Source organism: Myiozetetes cayanensis, unplaced genomic scaffold, assembly GCF_022539395.1.
Source record: "Myiozetetes cayanensis isolate MyiCay16 unplaced genomic scaffold, myiCay2020 scf4, whole genome shotgun sequence".
Lineage (NCBI taxonomy): Eukaryota > Metazoa > Chordata > Aves > Passeriformes > Tyrannidae > Myiozetetes > Myiozetetes cayanensis.
The window spans coordinates 41,419,288-41,440,244 of NW_026087631.1; the positions used below are offsets into that span (position 1 = coordinate 41,419,288).

The 20,957-nt window shown below is 35.7% G+C and overlaps 1 protein-coding gene across 1 annotated transcript in view; it reads right to left on the bottom strand.

Annotated features, from left to right (window-relative positions):
• CCDC171 (coiled-coil domain containing 171) overlaps window positions 1-20,957 on the bottom strand; it is a 144,530-nt gene that overhangs the window by 32,281 nt on the left and 91,292 nt on the right. Inside the window, exons 22-23 of the mRNA XM_050329587.1 lie at window positions 18,404-18,458; window positions 6,954-7,085 (exon numbers count right to left, since the gene is read on the bottom strand). Of these exons, the coding sequence (XP_050185544.1) occupies window positions 6,954-7,085; window positions 18,404-18,458 (187 nt within the window). The remainder of the gene's footprint in view (window positions 1-6,953; window positions 7,086-18,403; window positions 18,459-20,957) is intronic.

A 20,957-nucleotide genomic window follows, 5' to 3' on the forward strand; every position in this document is an offset into this window, starting at 1 on the left:
TGGTTTTTTATTTTAAATATAATTAAGAATAGAAAATAGTCTGATTCTATTTTTGCTACTTAAATATTTATGTAATAAAGTCTGTTGCCTTCTTAACTTCTATTGCTCAGTATTTCTTCTTATCTTCTGAAATTAAAAGAACCAGTACAAACAAAAAGACTCCAGACAATTCCTAATCTTTCACAGTATTCACTTCATGAATTCAATTTTTAACCCTCACAACTATCAACAGTTAAACATCTATGCTTCTGAATGGACTTGCCAGTGTTACAATGGTATAAACTGCACACCATATTAAAAAATGCAGTCACATCAAAGTTGCACAGTTGTTATCTGGTAAAATTATTCCTTTTCTGAAGATACTGTGCACAGATGAACCTGTGCAGTTCTGAAAGAAAGGATTTCTAAAGTAAGAAAATCTGCCTAACAAACTAGGTGCTGTGAAAACTATTTTTGATATCTTCTGTGATTGAACGATGTTTTATTTTTGTAATTATAGTATTCAGGAGTCTGCCCTTATTCACTGAAGCAGCTTTGGGTACATATTGAGATCACCATGACTCTGGAGTAATTTTTCTCATGAAAGAATAGTGAACAGAAAACAAGAAAGATGCTTCCTGCTGTAAGATGCAACAACCTGGTAACCAGATGGGAAAAAAATTCCCAGGATTACAAGCAGAAGCAAAACTAAACAAATAAACTTCGTGAATTAAGATCCTATTTTACACAGTTCTTATAGAGCTTTCTTGCATATCAGCACAGATAATTCCTAAAAGATCACACACACACAACACACATAAATGTATGAAAAACTCTAAATGGACAAAGGCGGATAGCTACATGATTGCTTGACAGGGTCAAGAAAAGAACATTTTCCATTAAGAAAGGTTATTGGAAGGTTAAATGATTACATACTAACTTTGGCATTCAAGATAATCATCATTAAATCTTAGTGAAAAGTTTTTACAAAACTAATAGTGCCTATCAAAGGGGCTGTACAAGAGTTAGTAGTGTCACAGGCACAGAGAGACAGCTTTCAGTAATTGATTAGTTGGTGATTACAGATACTGACTGATATTTATGGTCCCATAGGGCCAAGCCTTAATTAGCATGGTTGGGGTGCAAACTATGTACCAGCTAACTACAGAGCCCTGTGAGAAGGTTCTTCATATTATCCATACTAATTTATTAGAATGAAGAAAGGCAAGGGAAGAAACAAAAAGTGCAAAGGTGGCTGAGAAAGTGAGGAAAAGAGGTTAATGATAAGAGGGGGAAATGAAGAAAGGAGAGAGAGCAACAAAAAGCCCATAGAGAAGAGGGAGGAAAAAACTGCAAACACAAATGCTGTGAAGAGGAAAGGAAGTCAGGAACACAGTTAAGTTACAGAAAGAAGAGTGGTGTGAAATTCAAATTATAGAAGGCAAATTTCCAAAGTCACTGGCATTTAGAAGGTGTCTCATTTTTTTACGCTTTAAATAGTATTTTGCTAATATACACTAATAGTATGTTTTAAAGTATTTATAGGTTAATTATGCTAAAATGGCTGCCAAATATTTAGCAGCATGATACAGCTGGTATCTGGAGACAAAAGACATTCAAGGAGATTAAATTACAATTCTTTGTGTTACATCTCTTCAATCTGGTTATTCAGATTTTACTTAGTTATTAATTATTGCTTCTTAAGTCTTGTACAAACTTTATTTTTGACAAATTAAAGTTTGCAAAAGGTCAGGGTCGCAAGAGGTGTCACCTCACTCGAGTTTAAAATATCTACCTATTTATGGGTATTTCAACTCAAAGTGGAAGTGTAAAGTAGCGTTACAGTAATAATGAGTCACTTTTCTCTTTGAACAATATATTGAAAGGCAGGCTCGGAGTCAGTTTAGAAGTAGCACATTTTAACACTAGTTACGAAATTAGTCTTAGCTAATTAGAATAGGAGAAGAAAAGAATAGGAGGGCAGCCCAGTTGCTGTTGAAAGCTGCTGTTGAACTACTGGAGAAGGAAGACCCAGCTTTACCTGACAAGAAACAGCAACTAATTCCAGAGGAGGCAGCATTCCGGCCTCTATAACACAATGGATAATTCCTTCCCTGGTGAAATGGTGTAAATAAAAGGAAAACACTAGAAGTGTGTGTATGCTCCACTATCTTCTAGACTCTGAAAAAGGTTTCTTCTTTCTAAAGTATTAAGAGAAAAAAACACATTTTTCCTTTTACAGTCATGCCATTAAAAAAAAGCAAATGGTTCTAAAACAGAAGTACAAGATTTAAAATACTAATAACTCCATTTTTAAGCAGCTACTCCATGATTAATTCTTCTCATTAAGTCCTCATATCAGAACTGATTTATGTGTGAAAGACATGACCTGTGCAGAGGATAAAATCTGATGACAGAATTATAATGTTACCTTTGAAATCACTTGCTTCCTCAATTTGGTAGGAACTTTTTTATTGACAAGCAAATACAGGAATGAGAAAGTGCTTATTATTTTGAGGAAAATTATCAGCAGAATTATGCGTATCTTTCACCTTCTGATCTATCAAGCATAAATCTAAAATTAGTAAACAAGTTAAAACAAATACAAATTAGGAAGCTCCTAAAACTACATTTATGTTTGTAGAATTATTTGGAAAAAGTGGACCTACAATACAATTAGATAATACATGACTAAATCATGCATGAATGCATAAACAATAAGAACCTTCTTCTTCGTAAATTTGTAATGATTATATGCCAACACAGAAGATACATCAGTACTTGACTGTATTAATCCACGTTATCACTGCACTTTTCATTCCAAATTACCTCAAAACACCTAAGAAAGGCAAAGAAGTACATATGAATCCCATGTGGACTTTCTAAAACTGCATGAACAGATGGATACATGCTGAAGACAGAGACAGAGGGAGCAAGATGGGGCAGGCGGGAGGGAGGGACAAGGAGGACAGAAAGACTGATGTAGAGCAAGCAAGATAGAGAGGGAGAGATGGGTACAGGGACCAGAAGAGAGGGGCAGAGACTGAAGGAGACCAAGGCAGAGCAGCAGGCAGAGACTGACAGAAAGAAAGCACAAACGTGTAGGGCAGAGAGAGCAAACATGCAGGGAGAGGGAGAGCAAGAGCACGTGCATTGATGTGCGCACAGCAACAAGCAAGTACTCGGCCAGGAGAGCACGTGTGTCATGGAGAATCTGCAGGAACGACATGAAGACAGGCAGCAGAGCACAGGACCATGTGGCAGAGAGAGACAAAAATGGAGGTAGAGACAGACTGACAAGACAAAATGAAAACTTACCCATCTCAAACCCACCTAGAGGAGAGACTTACAGAATTACAGAATCATTATGGTTAAAAAAGACCTCCAAGATCATCAAGTCCTGCTGATAAAAGCCAGGATGCCATTGGTCTTCTTGGCTACCTGGGCACACTGCTGGCTCATGTTTAGCATGAGCCTGCACCTCCAAGTCCCTTTCTGGTTTCCTTTGTGTGTTCAACTAGCAACTAGACTCATGTCTCCAGATAGGTTGTATCATGCTCATAAATATTTTGAAGGTGTTTTAGCATAATTCAACTATAATTGCTTTAAAACATAACATTAACATAAGTGTCTGAGGTACCTAAATTTGCTTGAGGAAGTTTCTTTCATAGCAGTTCTTACCCTTCAGTGTCTATATCTCCAAACAGAAGAAACCCACTGTGAAAATATACTGATGCTTAATTATTTATACATGAACATTTAAATCTTATATGACTTATTTGGGAGGTTTATGCATTATTTTCAGGTAAAACCTCTTGGCACTAGTGTCAATTACATACTTGATGTAAAAGCATTTGAGACAATTCAGAATTAATCTTCTGAACCACTTTTTCTGTGAGCCAATAAACTCTTCCAGAAGGGAGAGTTAAGATTAGTAAGTAATGTTATGCTCTTCCTAAAGTTGTAACACAATTGAATTTTCTATGTTATATATATATATATATATATATAGCTGATAATCTTTACTGTTTAATTTAAACAGCAAGACTACTAGAATTAGTAATGCCATGTCATTTTAGTTGCTTTTTTAACCCTATATCCTGTATTCATTGGAGGTTTCATATACAGTTCCACTTTTTGTCTCCAGTAGGAACATTCAGGCATGATCAGAACACCACATCTTAAATCCTGTGTTCCGGTGTTTCAGTTGTTGAAAACAATATTATAATTTTCCATGTTCAAACTTAACTAAGCAACAAACAGTACGACTTTGTGATATAACATTTTTCACAGCAACTACATACAAGTGAGAGTGTTTCAAAGCTATAGTAATGATATTTTACTCTTTGAGATACTCCACTTTCTCTTTACTTAACCATTTGAAGTGACATTTTCAAACTATTACAGTAATTCTGTTGCAGTGCTCAAGAATTTTAAAAATGCCTACAAATTAAGTCATACTTTCCCCACTTGTATGGGACTTTATAAGATAATCAGTGCAAGGATATTGTTGTTGAATAACTTAATATTTCAAACTACCGCATAATTTTGCAATTTAAGAGTCATTACAAAAAGTGCAAGCTTTGGAGAAGATTCATAGAAGTTTGTGCACAAAACATTTAATTTCATTACCTAAAGGTCTAAACTAGAGTGTAAAACAATTTAAAAGATGCACACCTCTTACATGGTTATTTCATTTGGGAATGACAGGGACTTTATTTGTGTGTTTGTTTGATCAGCCCTGTAAGTCTTCACAGTATTTTGAATGTTGGATGCATTTGCTAAAAAAAGAAGATATTTAATTAAGCATGCCACAGAAAACCCCTAAATGTCTGATAGCTTAGTTCATAGTCAGGCAACTTAGGTTCATTATGTCAACTTTCTTTGCACTTGTCTATTATAAAGAAAGCATATTTTTCACAAGAAACATTTACACAAAGACAACAGCAATTTAAAAATTCTAAGACTTCCCATATTCCAAATGACAAGGAATAAAAATCTCTAATGCTGCTGAGCCCAAAAGGTAAACTAAGGATAGTGGATTTCATTCAAAACATCTTTGAGAGTCACTTGTTTTCTGAAAAATTTGGAAGAAAGATAACCTATGAGGATGCATATGAACATAGAAATGTTCTTTTCTAACATATAAATGAATTGTTTACCTCACTGAGGTTTAGAGGATTGCCCACAATATAGTTTTACATATAGTGAAATGAAAATCAAATAAGTTTTACATACAGTGAAATTAAAATCAGTTATCTGAGTCCCAGCTATAAAAGGCAAATTTCATAATAAAATCTCTATAATGTACTTAGAAAATTATCAAACAGGCACTGTGTAACCAGAGACAGGAAAGGAAGAGGGGGAGAGAGAGAGGAGGAGAGAAAGAAGAGGAAGGAAAAGAAGGGAAAGGGAAAAGGAGAAAGGGAAGGAGAAAAGGAACTTCACAGTGATACAGATTGAACCTTTAGTGCTGTTTGTGTAGGCACAGAGTAACCAAGTGTAACTGAAGCTGTCAGGCAAACAAAAAGTAGGTTTACAACACTGCACCACCAGTGAGCTATCCAGCACATACATTGCTATGTGATAGCTATACCACAAGCACTCTGTAAAAATGTGAAGTGGAACTTTTTATACTTCTGTTTCTCTTCATCTTCTTAAAAAGAAACAAGGAACAGGCTGTCTTGCAAATGCTTCAGTCATCATTGTAAGGTCAAAAAATAATAGAACTTGGGATGGGACAAAAAAAAAAGCAGCAACTATCACTGGACAGCTACCACTGAATTAGAAAAGTAGTATTTAAAAGCTGGTGATTTCCATGACAGCTTCTTTGAAAAGATGCCACCTGTGGAACCTTTAGCACAGCTTTAAAAGTGATCATCACTATACTGGGGAAGCATTTGCAACCTACCCTTTGTTAGAAACATACAGCTGTGCTAACTAAAGTTCATGGGAATCTGAAAGTGTTACATATTATTGCTTTATTAGAGAAACACATAATTTAAATCTTTATCATATTAAAATGCATGCATTCAAGAGGGCAACAATGAGAAATTTCCAAGTTAGAATCTGTCTTTCTTGAATGTTTAATTTCGTGACCCTATTCCTGCAATAATATACTACATCTAGAATAGAATACTTAAAATAAATTCAAAAACTAGAGAAAAGTACACACACAATGTAATACTTGTATTGTCTAATGTCCTTGTGCTTCGCTTGACTACCTTTCCTCTGATTCAGACAGAAGAGCACAATGAAAGAACTCTACCTTTTGTTCTCTCACTAGGAAAACAAAATATTCTGCCTTTAAAAACAATGTATTCTGTACAGCTATAAAGACTAAGGTATAGTTCGTATGGAAGAAGACATAACAAAGTTAAAACAATAAGGAGGCATTGCACAGGATCAATTTTCAAAGCTGAAAATATGTACATTTTCAATTGATTTCTCTTTTTTCCCCCATTGTTTCCTATTATGAAAATTAGTATTTTTGAAACATGAATCTACAAACCTACAAGAACAAAATAGTTTTTATATTAAGGTATTCCGAACAGTAGTTTATTTTGAATTAGAACTGTTAAAAATCACTGTTAATTCTAAAACTATAATACAAAAAAATCTGATACAGACCAAGTAGCAGCATAAGAATCTTGGTCTTTTTTTAATTTGTCTTTCTTAAATTAAAGGGAGGAGGGGGGGGCATAGAGTGATATCACATTTCAAATATAACATTTGAATTTTACTGTGGTCATATTCCTGGCAGTTACTTAAAACTATTACTGCAAAATTAAAAGTTCACATCATCTCTGAAATACCATATCCAACAGTATATATGGAAATTATTTCTCTTTCAACTGTTGACTGCAATAGTTTTGAAGCTTTTTGTTCTCCACACATTCAGAGAAGTCTAGCTTCTTGTTCTATCTCAGTTGCCAAAAATGAAAACAAGAATCAGGATTATTTTAGACTCTAACCTGAAATGCTGCAGCCTCTGGCCTGCCCTTCAGCCCTTCCTCTGAAAAGGTCTCTAGGTGCAGTTTGGGTAGCTCCAGGGTGAAGTCATTCGTGGCTGCCGCAGCACATGGCAGCAAGGCCTGATCTCTGACCTAAAGGGAAAAAAACAGCATCAATGGTAATTCCCCTTCAGACACATTAACTGGGATGAACTGGGTCCCCTTGAGCCCACTGAGTGGACTTGCATTGATCGCTGGACCTGAAATCCATGAATAAATTTAGGACTAATTGATTTTTCGTTGCAAATAAATCTCTAATTCAGAGTGCTGGGAGAGAATGTTAAGAAGAAAAAGCATCTTCCCCTGGTCTGAAATGAGAAGAAGAGACACTAAGGGCTCACAAGTCCAGCTGGCATATACATTTCAGAGACCTGTCTCCTGCAAAAACCTCGTAAGAAAAAAATAGTAATTGTACCTCTAACTGAAACAAACACAAGCTACGAAATTAAAAAGTTCATGCGATCACAACAGCAAGAAGCTGGCATGTGAGTTCTGTCTACTATAGGGAAACTGTATCAATTTTCCAGAATAAGGTTCATTAAGTAGCACTTCAGTTAAAATCCAAAATAAAATGAATAATCCACAAACAAAGCAAAATGAACTAACCTGTAGCTTTCCAATTAACAAGGGTTTAAAAAAAAAAAAAAAAGGAAAAAAAATGCTACTAGATCTCTTATCGCAGACTCACTGTAAGAAATAACGCACTAAGTGGTATTAATCGACTTTTGTACAGTTTCTAACCGCGCCAATTTGGAGTGGGAAATGCTACGATGTGCACAAAGCCCAGACAGATTGATGCCGGGCCCCGGCTCGGGCGGCCGGAGCGCCCCTGGTGTCGCACTGCCACCTGCCGGCCGCGCCCGGCACCTCCGCCGCCGCCCCGGCCGCGGGCCAGCACCCGGCGCCGCCGAAAATCCGACACTTCCCCGCGTTCCGCAGCGTGTCCCGAGCCTCTCAGCGTGGATGTGAAAAATATGCGTATTTAACACGTAACTTCCACGGGCGCGTGACCTATGTTCGTATGCCATACGACGCCACGCACCCATTTTTTCATTCTATTTAATACAAAAAAAAAATACCATGTCCACCTCCAGGAGAGACCCAGTAGTCACATTAAATTATAATACAGATGGACAGACACATATACAAATACATATTAGTAAAAATGAATAGATTAAATCCATTGATTAGGCACAGACTGCATGTGTTGAGTAGCAATAGCAAATATTGCAAACACACTGTAACTAAACAACTAACAGTCTGATAGTAAAACATATACTGAATATATACTAAATACTCATAAATCAATAGATAAACCATTTACTAAATACTATTTAAATATATTTCAGTTTTTCTTAAAGGCTCTCTTGCCCACAAGAACAGGTCTATTAATTTTAAATCCCAGATTACTTTTCTGTAACTACTTACAAAATTAGATTTTTGTAAAATGTTGATTATGAGTGAACATCTTTCAAATAATAGCAGAGCCTTTGAAATCTGCTCTGATTGAAAGAAGCTGTGCAAATCTACTGATACAAAGAAGAAAAGATTTTATGTTATTCATTCCTCTGTTCTGTGGGAATAGGGAGCCCTACATTTCCCAAGTTGACCTAAAGAATTCCTGTCAATACCTGTGGCTGCCAAACATATGCACTATGATGCAATTTTTATAACAGGAAAGGTCCTCTACACGTTTTTTGCACACACAGTGCACTAGGTTCAGGATATACAGTCCTATGGAACAAATATACTCTCTGGAGTGTTCTGTCAGCATGTGTAATTCTGGTCAGATGTTAACCTTGCTGAATATAACAAAATGCATTGCTTTAAATACACACACACACACACACGCACACACATGCACACACACACACGATTTACATTTTTATAGCTTATATATACACCAACTTTTCAGTGTCTTTGCTGCCAGTATGCACACAGATAAAAGAAAACATTAATGTGGATTAAGGTACTAAGAATTTATCAACATCAAACCACCAGTGTTTTGCCTTCTACCCTTCTGAACCATAGTCAATAGATCTAAATATTTTACTGCACCCTGGCCAATTCATTGTTTGATGTTTAAAAACTCAAACAGAATCAAAGAAAATTTATTAAATTTCAGCCCCCAAATGAGATACTATTAGCTTTGAAAGTCAAGTTTAACTGCGATATTGATGATTCTCTTTTTTCTGTGACAAAATTCACAAGGGAAATCCCTATGTCAAAGTACAAAAGCAGATTGCTAATACTAGGGGGAAAAAAACAATGTATAAGCAATGTAGGTATAATACATACACAATACAGACAGTAGAAGTCCTTTTAACCCTATTAGTTTCAAACTCTCCATTTCAGCTCTGGGGCCTGACATTCACTGAACAATATAAACCCCATTTTTTAAAATGGCTGCATTTTGGTAAACATATGCCATTAATACCACTGCTTCAGAAAAGTACATATTAGCTTCTTAAAGATTATGATGTTTGACAGGAAGACCACAACTAAAAAAAAAAAAAACACACAACATTTTCTGTGTTTGTAAGTACTTAGATTGTAAAGAGCAAATCTCATTATCAATATGCATACTGAGAAACACAAAAATTAAAGCAGACTTTTCCTTTGAAAAATACTTAAAAAGATTCAGGAAACACTGTAAGAACAAAAGACTGGGTGTATACTGTACAAATATCATTACACTGTTTCACTAGAAATCAAAATAGTCTTCAAGTTGGCTACCTGTTAAAAGACTGGAAAACTATAATGGCCATGCCTGCACAGAATCATGCTGCACAGACTATACCTGTACAAAATCTTAGTTAAAAACTAATTTAATAACTTCTGTCGATTGGCTTTTTGAGATCCAGAAACATAATGACAGGAGTTGGGAAACTGTGTTTATTTCCTCATTTTCTAACAGAGCAAGCACAATACTCACGTACAGACTTACATTAGAGAACCATGAGGCAAAGGTCAAACTGGAAATTTTAATTTTTTTTTAAAATGGGTAGGTTTTTTTTTGGAAGCTTGACAGCCAGGAAAACCATCCTATGTAGTTTAGCTTTAAAATGCAATTTTCAGAGCTTTTTCTGTATTTAACGACTTCTCTTTTTTTTAATGTATATGAAATCTAAAGCAAGGCTATTTTGTCTGAGGTATCTCCTTAGGCTAGAGACTTAATGTTAAAATCTAAAAAACCTAATCAGCTAATCAGGCTTACTGCAATGATTAAAAATGTCTAAAACCAGTTCCACTTCCCTGTACTTTAAAATTAATATAGAGAAAAATTATATAAATGTATATTTATCCAATGTTAGTGAAGATTCTGGCTATTTCTGATTTTGGTAAACATAATTTTAGCTGCAATGGTGAAAAGTTGCAAGACTGATTTTATATTGAGCATAGTTAAGTACTGTGACAGTGCATAGTTGAGTATGATCCTTAGATTTTTCAGTTTAGCCATACATAAAAATTATCCAAAACCAGGCAAAATCACGAATGGATCCACACAACTCTACTACAATACTCATAACACTTTAAAACAAAGGGGCATAGTGACTTATGATAGTGTTTAACTTTTTAATTAATTAAGACAGCAACAAAGAAGACAAGACTATAGCCACTCAAATTAAAATCAATAAAGTATTCATTAATTCAGATCAAAGCTGAAACTGAATAATAAACTGAAGTTACGTTATTGACTGAACCAAGGTGTAGAATTTGATGGGCTAATTCTGCACATCCAAAAACTGACTTCAAAATTTTCTGCTGATTCAAGATAACAATAGGTTTGTCCACAGTCCACTTCTGGGCTCACTTTGTTTTTCCTCTGTACAGTTCAAGCTGATATGTCCAGCTATGCCAATAAAGACATGGTGCTAAATGCTAGCAAGTTGCAAATGGTCTTAGAATATGCCTAGACCTTCTTAATGTCTTTGCCCAGATGTTGTCTGACTGGTACAATAAACCTGAGATTTTAGTTTCCATTTTGTGCCTAAGTCAACGGTTTTTTATTATGAAAATAAGATTATTTATGGATATAAATTTCACTATATAATCTATATAGGAGAATCTTTTATAAGTTCAAAGTTTACCAATTCTACTTTAAAAAAATACTAAAAGAGAGTAAAAGACTTTGGGCTTATTATACTTTCATTTCCTGATACTTTTTTAATAGCATATTATCTGCAATTTAAACAGCAGAAGAAGAACTAAAATGATGCAGTGACATGGTAATAAGTGAATGGCAAACCCTGATTTAATCTATTTGATTTGAGATGACCATATTTTTGATATAACAGAAGCTACAAATACACATATCATTCCTCAGATCAGAGTCAACCTGTTATTATCAACTGCTCATAAACATCAGAGTCTGAGTCTGCTCTGAAAATAAGGAAATCATATGCATATTGCTGAATGAGGGCCTATATAATCACGGACACAATATTTTCCATCGGGATGTCTCAGCAATCAAGGATCACTCTAGAACAGAAAGACTGCCTGAGAGAAGTTTGCATAGGTTAAATTGAAGGCATTTTAAATCCAACCCTTGAAAACTGGAAGACTATTGCCACAATTAGAGAGCAAATGAGGTGAGGAATGATGTTGGGAACTAAACTAGTCAACTGAACTCCAAACACACCTCTCAAACTTCTTTTACTTTCCCCAAGAAGGATAAAAACCAAACTACACCAAATCACAACACATTTTGCTTAGACAAAATAGTGTCTAATAGGAGGGAAAGTGAAAAACAGCTACATGGTACAGTTGAATGGACACTTGTTATATGGTCATCACAGTTAGATTTGAGTACTCATTAAACACCAGAAGATTACTGTATGTACCCTCTTTCATCAAAAGAAGGAATATATCCTCAAGGCTAAGGGTCTGACTTCTGTTGATAGTGGGGGTTTTAAACAGTTTTTCAACATACTTTGCTGTAGGTAGCCATACATTAATGTAATTAGGTATGTCAAATGTTTCACTCAATTGAAAAACTACTGAAAATTTCTGTATTAGCGTACAGATCTAGAGACTATCCCTTTCTGATTACTGTCATACAAATCTGCATTTAATTACAAAACAAGCCATTTCATAGGTGGTTACTACAAGAATAGTAATTCCTGCATAACACCATTTGTGTAAGGAGACATATCTCACATCATATGAGGTATCTCATATCTCATTATGATGATCTCAAACATCATAAAACTGACATATCGGGTGTGCTTGGCTTTTTTTTTTTCTTTTTTTTTTTTCTCCTCTGCCAGATTAGTCAAGATTATGGAAATTAATTTTCAAAGCAGAGTACTATCCCAGACTACTTACAGGATTAATCCAAGCTTTCTCACATTACTACACACACACACACTACACGCTCTGTTGCATAAGATGTTAATTTGATCCAGTGGTTTTTTTTGCAGATGTTGACCACTGCACCTAAGCTTCGCTGTGGTTGCAAGATGTGCACTATAATACATCCCCTATGAATGGATTTCAGTGACCTTGGGCTGAAAATGATCCTATGTCTGGAGAAAACAACATTTAATGTATTCAGTAGTTCTGCAGTCCTCCAAAATAGGATTTTTCCTTACTGAAGGCAAACTATGCTAAAGTATTCAGCCTTTAAAACAAACAAACAAACAAAACAAACAAACAAAAAAAAGCCCAACTCAACACAAACCAACTAACTAAAAAAAAAAAAAAACCAAACCAGAAAAAAAAACCAACAAAAGACAAAGAAGAAATATGCACTCTGAAATTAGTTATTCAGATATGTCTAAACTGAAAACAGTTAAGCACATGGATATGACATTCGGCAATGTCTTTCTTTACTTTGTCAAGGTTTTTAAATCCCTCTTGAGCTGGAGTACCATTTTTAGCTTGGCTAGGTCAGAATGACACTGAACAATATGAGTGATGACACACTAGACAGCTATATGGACAGAGTTGTCATCAGTAAGCCAGCTGTGCTAACACCTGTATGTCCTGCACAACTGATCTTTAGGAACACAGATCAAGAAAGTCAGATTACTAGGAGGGGAAACAAAAGTCATTCATCAAACATTGAAATTAAGAGGCGCTAATTTCAGATGGAGGAGGAGGAAAAGTAATATTTTTACTGCATTATTTCTTAGCACAGAGAAATAATAGCTTGTTTCCTACTATAAACTTATTACAGGAATTATTTAGAATTTCAACATTCTGATTGGGTTTTCTTTGTGATTTTTTGCACATACCCACTGTTTCAATATGCTTCTGATAGGGCCAGTTTAAAATAACCCAGGGCCACAGTGATGGATAGACTTCGAGTACAAAAGCAGGCTTCACTCTTAATGTTAATTTGTCTAAACACCTAGAAAAACTGGCTCTGGGTGTTTGATTAGGCTAGGGAAAAATCTTTAGTTGAGATCTCTAAAACAGAGCTTTTAAATCACTGTTGAGATAATTAAATTATAATAATAAAAATAATAAAAATAATAATAATAAAATAATATGATGACCTATAAAACCTAGTTAACTAAGAGAAATGTGGCTGATCACCATACCTACATGTATCAGGTGAAATCTATGGGAGATCAACTGAGGCAGCTAACTTAAGACTTAGAACTCTTCTGTTCTTCCAGTGCCTAGTCAATTTGTAGTCTTCATGCTGAAACCAACAACTATTAGCACTTACACTGTTTTTTACTGATGTAGTCACCTGCATATGGACTTAAACCTATTGTAAATTAATTCCTTGCAGGCCGTAAAACAGCCATCCTAACAAAATGCACTTGATTGCTATGGACCCTATCAGTAAAAATAACCTAATGTTATAACCTTACTAATTCAATGGCCTCACCCTGTCCACAACTGTCTCTTTGTACTGTATTAAAAAAATACATCATTAAATCAGAAAAAGAAAGATAATTTTGTCTTTGTATTTTTTACAAGTATGTAACAGGATAGATGATACAGTTTTCATATTTTTTTCAACTGATAGAACTGTGGGGCTCAGATCTCACATACGGACTGTTTAGGGACATTTCAGACAAGACAACAGGAGTGGTAGCGAGGCAATGAAACACAACAGTGGAAGGATTTCAAGGCATGACTGCTGACAGGTCTGCATGGAATCTGTTCTGCCAGCTGGCATAGGAACCTTTCAATCAGCAGAAATGAAGTGCACTACAGAAGTGGATGAAGAGTAATTTTTCTGACCAAGTGCCAAAAGGAAAGGAGTAAACTGGATAGATGCTTTGATCCCTGACCTGTTCCAAAATGCCAGAATGTGTAAGTTGCTAACTGGTACTAGGAAAAACTGTGATGACATGGTATTTTACCTGCTAAAATGGCCAAAACTTAAGCAGTCATGACAGGCTGAAAACTCTGACAGACTATAATGGTTGTCAAGATTTTAGTAGTTAAGAGCACAAGGAAAAACAGAAACAATTTTCTGTCTCTGTAAAGGCTGACTCACTGGGATGACTTCCCATGACGGTGTGTAGCAGAGGCCAAGTGTAGAGAACAGGGATTTAGGCAGGCTGAAGAGGATGCAATTATAGCACTGTACCAGATGCAGGTGCCCCAGTGCTGGCAGCACAGGCTGGAGAGTAGCCTCTGTAAGGAGGGACTGGGGCTGAATCTGGTGGGACAAAGCCAGTTCTAGCCATCACTGATGGATCACTGCAGGACACGACTGAGCCCCACAGCCCTACTGGTGGCCCCGCTGTGAAAATGAATTTCAGACTGCTAAAAGCACACCACACAGGGAGAGCAGGAGGGAAAAAAAAGATTGAACATCAGAGTCAGAGCAGAAGTGGGGAGGAAATGCTTGAGCCACTGGATCAGGTATTTCCCTGGAAAGGATTTGCTGGAGCGCAGGTCCACACCATATTCCATGAAGGATCCCACAACAGAGCAGGTGGATAGTTCCTGAAGGAACTGAAGTCCATGCAGAGCTCACGCTGGAGCAGGTATTCCTGAAGGGTTGCAGCCCACAATGGTTCAAGGGAACAGCATGAGGAGGAAGAAACAACAGAGAATAGTTACTGTGGCCTCACTGCATGCCCCTGTGCCTCAGAGCACGAGCAAAGGAGTCAGTTGTGAAGTTGAGCTTAAAAGGTAGGATAATGCTTATTTTTTAACTGTTGTTCCTGACTCTACAGATCTACTTTAATAAATAAAATCATTTCCCTAAGTCAACTATTTTACCTGTGAAAGTAACTAGTATGTAATCTAGATCTCAACACATGAGCTTTCTCATCTTTTCCCCCTGTCCTGTTGAGGGGGAGGGAGAGAGAGAAAGAGAGAGCATCTGGATGGGCGTCTGGCTGGTGGTCAAGGCTAACCTACCACAAGCACTCAAACTGAGGAGCAATATAAAGGGAAAGCTGAAGATTTTAGTAGACATAGTGTAAAATGATACCTTCTTCTGACGGGATTACCATAACTGGTATAATCATTAACTATGCATGTTAAAAAACCTAGTTATAGAAAGTGAACAGTTCTAATATCTCTTACTCTATGTGTACAAACATGATATTAAGAAGTAAGAAGAAACTAATAAAGAGATAGTTTATCAGCAAGTATAAGAAAGGCGTATTTATAACAAAAATAATAACGTCAACTTTGCGAGAGGAAAGCATTTCAAGAAATAATTTCTTTTTCATACATTAAAAAAGGTCTGCAGATGGATTCTAAAATAACACATTCACTTAAATGTTTTTTCTTTCTATTAGAAGACTTTTTAAGAAAAGTCTTTATGTTTGAACCTCTCAGAACTCTTTCATTAAAAATAATTTTATGTCTGTTATAATTTTTCTCTTACCTTTTGGTCATCTTCAGTATTTTGAAAATAAAACGGAGCCAAACCAATATCCTCTTTAGGTCTTTGTTTGCTCTTGGTGACGCTCTACTGTGGTTTTGAATTTGTTAATACATTCATTTTGCATTTAGATATTTATCCATACTATTTAGATAGTGTAAGATGAAGACAGAACTCTTATTTTAATGATATCAGGAACTCTGCGCAAGTAATTCAGCTCCAGGAGTAGGATAAATATAGCTAATGTGATAAGATCCAGGACAGACAAAAAATAACCTTTTAAAGAATACCTTGTAATTTATGAAGAACATGAAACTAGCTGCTAGAAATATTTTCTCTCTTAGCATACGCGGTGCTCAAATTCTTCAACATTTATGCTACATAAATATTTGTGATGGTTAAAAAACGGTCTTGAAAGAATCATTCTGTGCACAAGCATGCCCAAGCACTTTTTGACAAAGTCAAATGTATGGTACTAGAATTTCCATCCAGGCACAGCAGGGGGCAGAAAGTGGTGCAAATGATCCCTTGTCAAGAGCTGTATTAGAAGCATGCAGAGTGTGTGTTTCCTTCTGCTCTGATTCTTCTTGCTTTGTTTGCTGAATGCTACAGCCAGGTATGCTCAAAGGTAGATTTATCTAGTACCTGTATTGCTGCCTTCTGGACTTCTTGTAGGAATAGAGTAAGAAAAGAATGAGGCCATTTTAATGGATCAGAGAATACAGTCTTATCCTGAGTCCAACTAAGATTACTAAGGATGTCTATAAAATCCCTCTGAGGTCTAGAGGCAAAAATTTAGCGTTATGCATTAATAACACAGGTTCTGCAAGTGATGCAGTGGAATTTCGTGGATATTTGCTCATTAATACATCAATGCAGAAATACTACGATCTTCAATTTCAAACTCCCGTACGTATAACTGCAGCTAATAGTAATACATGTTCAAGTCCAGATGATTCTGAACTTTACCAATCTTCTTTTAATTTCTTTTTGGAACATAAAAGCAGTTCCCAGAATTTCTAGTGGAGAAAAGATAGGCTTGGGCTTCCTTTACTAGTATTTCATCCACTTCATTATGTTCTGATTTTTCACTGTGAGAAACCCTTTAAGAACAACAGTGTAAACTTGATAGTTTATACATAAGCCATGTTCATTAATGTGAGGTAATTAGCTACCGTTATGATGTAGGACTTACATTTCAGATATTTCCCAAATAAAGATCAATATTTTTTCCCTTTGTTCTTCTAGGAGAAACGGTATGTCAAATTATGAATTATTTACAATTAATTTTTTTAGTTTCTGCTGAAAGGAGCATCCTGTCATTTTTAATTCTTATGTTTTCCTTATTCTCTAGGTTGTCAAACCAGAAAGGATAAATTATTCTGGTACTCAATAATATGCCATTTGGGCCTAACAACTATGTACATCAAAAACTAAGAAGCAGATGTGATAACTAAAATTTTCACAAAAAGATAGCTGTTTCTTGATCAAATTCACTACATCAGGATAACCACTACTATGCATGCAACCTTATCTATAACCTTTCCCCAAAACACTTCAGTCCTTGTGCATGTAACAGCACAGCTTTCAAAATAAAAATGTAACTTTGCAATCCAGAACAATAAATTCTCAATGCCCAGGACTACATTTGCTCCTGCAAAGACACAGCACTTTTTGCATGACGTACATTACTAGGCTTAAAAGAAGCCAGTATGAAAAAGGAGGGGGCACAAAGCAAGACAGTCTCTACCAGCACAGTCTGCTGCAGCTAAAACACACATTTTTAGGCTCTGTCACTTTCCATAAACATTAAAGCAAAAAGAAACTCGGAAAAGGTATCTGAAAATTAAATTAGCAACAGTTCTGGTGAACACAGACCATGTTGCTGAGAATTCAAGATGTTATAAGGGAAATTAATACCCTAAGGTAATAAAAACACTTATTTTGCTCTGTTTTGCTCTAGACTAAAAACAGTTACAAAACAACTAACCTTTACATCTAGAGTTAAAAACAGTCATTTCTCCCAAATAATTAATATATACAGCTTTGTTGGACTTTCAAAAATACTAAACCAGGGCAAGTTACTTAAGATTATTAATCAATTTAAAAATGTTTTAAAAGTTACCAATAAAGTTTTTGACTACAGGTTACAACTTACTGTCTTTTCCTTATTTTTTTAATAACATATGAAAGATTAAACCAGCAAGCACAAAGGTAAATATTTTATGACCACCATGTATGAGACTTCAGCAAAAGACTTCTGCCTTACACAGTAGAGACTTAAATGCACAGCAATTGCCTTGGATATTCAATAGTCCTCACTTGGTAACCAGAAGTTGTGCTCTCAGTGATTAAGGGAAGGATAGTAGATTTTGTAATAAGTTTTATATTCAAAATATTACGGTTTCGTATTACAACATGCATTTTATTTCACTGAATCTAAATATTTTTTTAAGATAAAAGAAGCTGAAGGTAGAAACAAACTAAGGAAAGGAAGTTGCTTTACAACAACTTCTACTCTCCTCCTTCCCTGCGAATAAGCAGTTGTAAAACTTTGATATATTTGGAAATACAAATCAGAGGGATCACTTCAGATTCTTACCTCATGAAGAGTGGCTTCCACAGCTTTCATATGACTAATGATCAATTCTTTGTCTCTATTATAAAGAAAAAAAAAAAGGTAGCTTATAGAACTGAAGCTCTACTAACTTAGAAATTAATTTTCTGCTATTTTTTAATATCACACCTTTCCAAGTAATTGTTGATAACTCAAACTGTTTGTTTTTATCTCTCCATTTTACATGTCCAAGGTAAACCCCAAAAAAATAGTTAATGTGCCACTATTTGGCATGGTTCCATATGAACGTTCTGGATTACCAATTAAACCAGCTGTAATTCAAGGCACATTAACAAACAACTATCATGCTCTTGGAGAAGAAATATTCAGTTTTAGATATAAGGAGTATGTTGAAAGGAGGCCAGGCATTAGCAGGAAGATAATACACTCTTGTACATTTCTAAAAGAAGTCCAGGCAAGGATCCTATCCTTACAAAAGAGAAGTTTGTACAATGAAACAATACTCTTACACCTTTCTGTAGATTAGGTAAGAAAGACAGCTTTCATCAGTTATTCTGCCATAAAAAACCTTGGTCTCAAATGACAATTGACTGAAACAGAATTGAAGTTGCATGATACCATATGACTACAGAGAAAGAACAGCATGACCACCAAACACCACAGGAATTCAAATAGGATCCATGCCAGAAAAGCTGATATACCTTAACATTCCAGGACTGCCTTTTATTTTGCTAGCTGTGTGAATATTTTGTTTGAGCTTTTAAAGTACCCAAACCAGAAGTCATAGAATCAGAATCATTTAGGTTGGAAAAATCCCTTAAGACCATTGAGTCCAACCATTAACCCTGAATTGCCAAGTCCACCACTAAATCATGTCCCCTGGGGCCACATCTACACATCTTTTAAATATCTCCAGGGATGGGGACTCCACCACTTCCCTTGGCAGCCTGTCCCAGTGGTCGAGATCCCTTTCAGGGAAGAAATTTTTCCTAATATCTAATCTAAATTTCTTGGGACAACCTGAGGCCATTTCCTCTTGTTCTATCACTTGCTACCTGGGAGAAGAGACTGACTCCCACCTCACTCCAACCTCCATACAGATAGTTGTAGAGAGGGATCAGGTCTTCCCCCGGACAACTTTTTTCCACTCAAACCCATTCTTCTGCATGGAATGACTGCTGCTTTCTCATTTCTTGATTCATATCTTAACAGAAAATACAGAAAGGTGGCCAGAAAAGTAGGATTGGCTTTTACACTCCTAATAAAGCTGTCACATAGACTTTTCTCTTCTTGGGATCCTGCCTTTCTTTGGACTGGCTGGGTACTCTGTTTCTGGCTGGGGTTAAACCATGACACAGAGAACTTACCAAAATGCTACTAAATTTCTGTCATGTTCACTGTTATCAGACACATTTATTAATATTGCTTCCTACTCCAGAGGAAAGTGGAAAGAACTGCTGGCCACCACTTCAAGAAAATCAAGATAGCCATTCTCAGGATGAGCTTGCCATCTTGCCAGCTCTGCAAAACTTTAGGAAAGAAGTTAAAAGACCCCCATGCATTGCTTACAATCACTCAGTTTATGGAATAGGTATTAAAATAAGATTTTCTGGATAAAAGCAAAGTCTTTTTCACACACTTTGCTTATGTTCCGAAGGGGAAAAAAAAAAACAACACATTCGTTATGAAGAGTTGTAAATGGTATGGAAGCTTTCTTAATCAATTCAACTGCTTTATACAGAAACAAAGCAACTTTAAAACCACTTCACATTAAAATAACCCCTTCTGAATACAAGAATGACTAGAGGGAATGATCCTTACTAGAGTGTATAAAATAGACTGGGGCAGGGTGAAAAGGGCAAGCTTTCCAGAACAAACCCTTCTTCAGGTCATATCTGCTTTGATACACTCATAACAAATAATATTTATTATTTTAGTTAGGTCACCAAACATTTCACTTACAACTATATTAATTACATTATTTCACTGCTGCATAAAGCCCTTAAAGCTTCTAAGCTATTGTTCTTCAGAGGTCAAATGTACCTCAGGTATTTTAATTTTAAATTGAACTTTTTTTAAATCTTAGCCATGGACCAACAATATTCAAAGTGCATATTACAATAAAAGTAATAGGCAACAAAGTCTGAAAGGATTTATAATTTTATCTGACTATATAACTGTAAGAGGTTACTAATAATCTCATTCAAGTCAAAGGAACATCTTCTGACTACCAATCTTTTCAAGATTGGTCCCTGAACATTTCCTTCCACTCTTCAAGTTATGGTATAAAACAGTATGGGGTTTATGTCTAAATCCAAAATTCTCTGAATTCAGTAGAAATATCTATCCTGTTCCACAGATAAGACCAGGTCCAAAATGGGTTTCAGCTCCTTTGGCAGCTAAGACCTGTCACCTAGCTGATGTTTCTGCATTTATTATAAATAAATTGTATCTATAAAAAATATACATGAAAATAGAGAGAACAAACAATCATTGCTTAAATAAACAGAATATTAAGGATCTGCCAAAGGCATGTTGTCAAGTCAGTAAGATAACTGGCCAACAAAAGGCTTATGGT